This window comes from Simochromis diagramma, unplaced genomic scaffold (genome assembly GCF_900408965.1).
Source record: "Simochromis diagramma unplaced genomic scaffold, fSimDia1.1 OVJJ01000304.1, whole genome shotgun sequence".
NCBI lineage: Eukaryota > Metazoa > Chordata > Actinopteri > Cichliformes > Cichlidae > Simochromis > Simochromis diagramma.
In genome coordinates, this window is record NW_024387030.1 from 1160518 (window position 1) to 1166643 (window position 6126).

At 42.9% G+C, this 6126-nt stretch overlaps 1 protein-coding gene across 1 annotated transcript; it reads left to right on the forward strand.

The window, feature by feature from the left end:
- Positions 1–4841, forward strand: tmem151bb (transmembrane protein 151Bb). The gene is made up of 2 exons (XM_040042201.1): positions 1–214; positions 3400–4841. The coding sequence occupies exons 1-2, from the start codon at positions 137–139 to the stop codon at positions 4807–4809; spliced, it is 1488 nt and encodes a 495-aa protein (XP_039898135.1). The 5' UTR covers positions 1–136; the 3' UTR covers positions 4810–4841.
- The last annotated feature ends 1285 nt before the right edge of the window (positions 4842–6126 follow it).

Sequence of the window (6126 nt, forward strand, 5' to 3'; positions counted from 1 at the left end):
CAGCTCTAAATGCCTCTAAATGACAGCAGATGTGACGAGTCTCATTTGAGGGTCGCTGTGGAGTAAAGGCGGTGAAATCTCTCGCTCTTCCTCCTCCTCCACGCCCTGTCATCACTACCAGTAGCTGCCCAGCACCATGTCTCCTCCAGCATCGGCTGCGACAGCGAGTGAAAGCAGCACCACCACCGTTTTCGAGGAGGACACCAGAGAGGAGGTAGAATTTTCTGGCAATCCTTTTTTTGGCACAGTAAATGCCTTTTGTTACGGTCTGTTTGTCAGAGCTTGTCGCGGAGCTTTAATTTGTCCATGTGCGTGCTGTGCAGGCTGTGACACGCTGCAGGTGGATAATCTGACGGGAATTTGGTGTTACAGATATGCCACTATTCCACAGTCTGATATAGAAAGGAATTCAATAATCTTGTAGCATGCATTGATTATTTTAGAGGAAAACTGCAGGATATGTGATTGGGAATCAGCCAGCCAGCGTCTGTACCTGTTTTTCACCTCCCGTGTGCCGCAGCGGGCCTGTGAACCTGACCATGGACGGAATATCCTGTTATTCTTATTGTTTGCAGATTGATTTTCTTTGCACAGAAATGTCTGATCCGTGTGTGTTTGACCGTTTTGGTAATACTTTTATGCAAAACATCCACAGACGTTGCAGTTATCAGTCAGCAGAGATGCAGGTCAGCTGCAAACGAGACAGTGACCTAATAACATCCATCAGTTTTGCTGGGATCCGTTTAGGGTTAGAGTTAACATCCATTCTTTCTTAAGGAATTTTCATCCAATGCAATAATTACATAATTGCAAGCCCAAATGCATGGACGCTCACAGAAATGAAAACACAAATTTCTGCCCCTAAAAGTATAATCAACACACATCTGCACCCATTAAGCTAATTATTAGACTTCAAGATAACTATATACCTTTTAAGGACCAAAAGGGTGCAGTACTGTTTAGTGGTTGGCCCCTCAATGGTTTCTTTTTCTATTTTTGAATGTCTCAGCTCAACAAATACATTTTAATATTAGACAAAAATAACCTGGCTAAATGCAAAACGCAGTAGTTTATAGATGATGATTTTATTTATTAAGAAAAATAAGCTATCCAAACCTGCATAGCCTTGTGTGAAAACTAAATCTTATGGCTGGCTGTGCCAGCTTGGCAGAATCAAGCATTTGTGATAACTGGCAATGAGTTTTTCATATCACTGTGGAGAAATTTTGGCACTGTTGTTTTAATTCAGCCACATTGAAGGGTTGTTTGAGGTGGACTTGCTGGTCTGTTGCAAATCACTGTCATGCTGGATAACCCAACGGTGATGGAGTTTCAGGGCATGAAGTCATGGCCGGACATTCTCCTTCAGCTTTTCTTGTTCCATCAATTACAACAAGTCTCGTTAGTCCAGAGAATAATTTTCCCCAAAGTCTTGGGGATCATTAATGGGTTTTTTTGTGAATGTGAAACAAGTCCTTGTGTTTTCTCAGTGCTTTTCTCCTTGGGCTCTCTCAATTTTTCCCAGTCTCTTTCTTATTGTTGATTCATGACCTCTGATCTTAACTGAGGAAAGTGAGACCTGCAGTTATTTCGATTTTCTTTTGGATTCTTTTGTGACCTCCTGGATGAGTCGTCACTGGACGCTGGAGGTTATTTTGGTATGCTGGCCACTCCTGGGAAGGTTCACCACTGTTCCAAATTCTCTCTATTTATCAATGATGGTCTTCACCGTGATTCACTGGAGTCCCAAAGCCTCAGAAATGACAATGTAACCATTGTCATTGTAACCATTTAAGACTCACACATGTCAATGATTTTTTTTCTCAGTTTCTTTAGATCGTGGCACAATGTATTGCTTTTTGTCAACTTTTAGCCTACTTTACTTTGTTGGACAGGTTCTGTTTAAGTAAATTCTTGATGCGACAGGTTGGACAGTAATCAGGTCTGGGTGTGATGAATGAAATTTAACTCTTCTTTATGTCTTTTTTCTGTGTGTCTTACTTGGGTTATCTTTGTCTAATAATAAAATCAGATAATTTGAAACGTGCTAGTGTGACTGTTTCAGAACTAGGTGAAATATATAATTTACTCTTCCATTTTAAGATTTAAGGTTAAAGGTGCAGAATCGCAGAGGACTGTCACCTGTTCTCCCTGTTTCTGGGAGCCTTATGTGCACTTATTGACACCAGATGTGCAAAGGGTGTAAAGAAGTCTCCCCCGCACTCTGCACCTCAGAGGATAAAGCCTCAATGATAAACCTCTGTACCACTAAAAGTAAAAAGCAAAAAGGCACTTTTATTGTCTGAAAGTGTGTGGCAACATTTTCTATATCATGTAAGTGCTGCATACTTCATCTGACAATTTACATAATTATCTTGTTGTTCTTTTCAACCATAACCCCAGTGCTGCTTGCAAGGGTTTGCGACTCCTTTGTTTATTTTGGTCTAATTATGCGAAAGATTGAACAATGTCGCAGTTATTAATCAGCAGCTGCAATCAAAGCATGCAAAAACACTGTAAAGCAGATCAACTGACAGGGGGCTACACAAAGGACTGACTGGGGGATCAAGACACAATTAGGAAACACGAAGGAGGAAAGAAGTGGAAAGGAAGGAAGGAAAAGCCACAATAATACACATGAGATAACTGAAAAAAGCACAAGCTGGCTAAAAGAGAAATAACTCACAGTGGCAACATAATTTATTTGTTGCCACACAAACCAGAAACACAAACCCAGCAGATACGGACGACGCCAGTCAGGTTCACTGAGGAACACAGTTAGAAATGATAAAGGCCAGGCTTTTACTTTATTTACACATTTTAATTTAATCAGAAATTCCTCTTTTCTAAAGCTTTTCACCTACGATTAAAAAATTATTAACGTTTCTGATATTTAATCTAACAAAATTAGTCAGATAGCAAACGACCAAAACACAATCCTGCATTTGACAGCTACTGGTAGTCTGTGGTGTTTACATATGGAGGACCTAAACTTCAACATAATATTACCGTATTGTGTGTGTATAACTTCTTTTTAAGTTTTGTGGATATTATACATGGTTATGCTGAGGATATGTCGGCCAGTTTCCACTGGAAATGCCTTTTGGTTAAACTGTCAGCAAGGAATTTGCATTTGCACTGTTAAATTTTTATATGACTTTAATGCACATAAAAAACAGCTGCTTGTTTAAGTGAAAATACATCGATGGTTTTTTTTTTTTGCACTAATAAAGTTATGGAGTTGTAAAGTATTTTGTCTAGTGTCAATTATATCGTCAGTTATATCGTTATTGCAAATTTTCAAATGTATATCGTGATAAATATTTTTGGTCATATCGCCCTGCTCTACTGATCAGTTTTTAAAACGTTTCTTCTTATGTTTGTTCTTTCACTCAACAGCAAAGACCGCTGAAGCAATCTCTAAGCAAGTCCTTATGTCGGGAGAGTTTCTGGAAATGCTTCCTCCTTTCCGTTCTCATGTATGGCTGCATGGGAACCATGGTTTGGTGTCACATCACCAAGGTGACCCGCCTCACCTTCGACAGCGACTTCAAAGGGAAATCCATGATGTACCATGACAGCCCCTGTTCTGATGGCTACATCTACATTCCCTTGGCCCTACTGGGCATGCTCTATTTAGTTTACCTAGTCGAGTGCTGGCACTGTCACGTGAAGAATGAGCTGCAGCACAAAGTGGACGTGGAGGGCATCTCCGAGCGCATCCAGAGGATGCAGCAGGCTAAGCCCTGCATCTGGTGGAAGGCCATCAGCTATCACTATGTGCGCCGAACTCGACAAGTCACGCGCTACCGCAATGGAGACGCCTACACGAGCACTCAGGTTTACCATGAGCGTGTCAACACCCACGTGGCAGAAGCAGAATTTGACTACAGCCACTGTGGTGTCAAAGATGTTTCCAAACAGCTGCTTGGCTTGGAGAAGTCTGCGTTGACAAAGATGCGCTTCACCAAGTGCTTCAGTTTTGCCAACGTGGAGTCCGAGAATTCTTATCTCACACAAAGGGCGAGGTTTTTCACCGACAATGAGGGCCTGGATGACTACATGGAAGCCAGAGAGGGCATGCACCTGAAGAACATTGAACTGAAGGAGTATGTCTTGGTGCTCTGTGACCCGGAGCACCACCCTTGGTATCTGTCCCACTACGTCTTTTGGTTTGCCTCCTTCCTCACGTTTTCTTGGCCTCTCAGAGTCTTCACAGAGTATCGCACTGCATACGTCCACTATCGTGTTGAAAAGCTCTTCGGTCACGATTACCTCCCTGTTACCCCTTGTGACGATCGGCCTTATTGGCGCCGTATCCCTCGAGTTAACACCATTGACAGCACAGAATTGGAGTGGCACATTCGCTCCAACCAGCAGCTGGTTCCCAGTTACTCAGAGGCTGGCCTCATGGACCTGGCCCAGTGCCCCTCCAGCTTCAGTGGGCTTCGTCAGAACTGCGAGCGCTGCCACAGAGCCATTAGCTGCTCCTCAGTGTTCTCCAGAAGCGCCCTCAGCATCTGCACCGGTGCCAGCTCCCGCATCCCCTTCAGCAGCAGCCGCTTCTCCTTGGCCCGGCGCTATGGCTCCCAGCGCAGCTGCTTCTGGAGGAGCGGCAGCCTAGACGACCAGGTGAGCCCCAGTGAAAATACCCGCTGCCTATCGGAACGCCTCACCACAGATGACGAGGAGCCCCCGGACTACGAGGATGCACTTTGTTACCCGGTGCTCATTGTCCACTGCAGTGAGAACTGCCACAACCACAGATCTTTCCACAGAAATGGCTCCTGCGTGGAGACCTCTTTATGATATGCAGTCACAGCGGCATTTCTGTAGCATTTCAAAAACAGGGCGTAGTGGATGCTGTAAGAAACAATTGCCTGAATCCTGAATGTGTGAATCACCAAAGCAATAACAGCGGTCAGTGAGCGGAGAACAAAGTGGCATCCCATGATAAGCTCACACACACAAACAAATCATATCTGCTTGGCTTCCAGGAAAAACCAAGAAGACGCAGACTGTTACAAAGCACACCATCGCTACAGCTTTTACAGTGCATGTGAAACTAAGGCTGCAGATACCTCATAGGAACTTTCTCAGAGGTCACACATGGACAGGTTTAAACATCTCACGTTCATTTAGTGAGTCATTATGGAGCAGCTTCTACAAATTTAACTTCTAACTACAGCAATAACTGTGAAAATAAATCTCAAATGGAGGATCGCCAGTTTGTGCTGGTGCACATCCCAAAGTGGAAACCTCTGACTTCAAGTGACAATTTAAATCTTGGACATTCTCACTTACTGTTAAACCATATCTGTAAATTCTTTTTAAATCATCTGTTTTTTCCTACATTATCCAGAATGCCTTTTATTAACTCCAGACAACAGGTATAAGCTTAATTTCAGCAGACAGTGACCTAAGGATGTTAGAAAGCGTGAGGCATTTGTTCAGACTGAGAGAAGTTCAGACTCATGCCCTACTAACAGCCAGTCCTGTGGTTTTGTTGCATCCTGGTGCATCTCTGCTTCTTTTTCTTCTTCTTTAGTGGATTTCTTTGTAATTGACTGTTGGGTGTTGGTGCTATGTGGCAGCTCCAGACTGTTGTGGATGTTGAGTGACTGACACATTAACATGATGTTTACAGTTGGTGCTTTCCTTCTAACCTCGGATGTAAATGTTGGAATTAATAGTTTGGCCATCTTGAAGAAAATAAGAGAGAAAACAGAATCAGGTGGACTTTTTTTTTTTCCTTTAGTGGCTTTAACATGCGATTAATTTGTCTTGACTGACCCAGAAAATGAAAAAATGTGGGCGCACTAACACTGTCTAGTCCTATGAGCCTTTACCTTGACAGACTAAAACGCATCATGAAAACTCAATCAAGCATTACGCATAAAATTGGACTTTTCTGCTGCCTACTGCCATGATGAAACCTGCCGGCAACTGTGGTACAAATACACATCATTACATCCATCATTGGGACATAAAAGATAGAGACTGGTTTATCACAGTACATGTGAGCAGGTGAGTGTGGATTTAGCTGCAAAAAAAGATCATAAGATCATCAAATCCATGCCTGTTTTCGCATGATTTCCTCCTGCTGAGACACTGTGGTAAAACCAT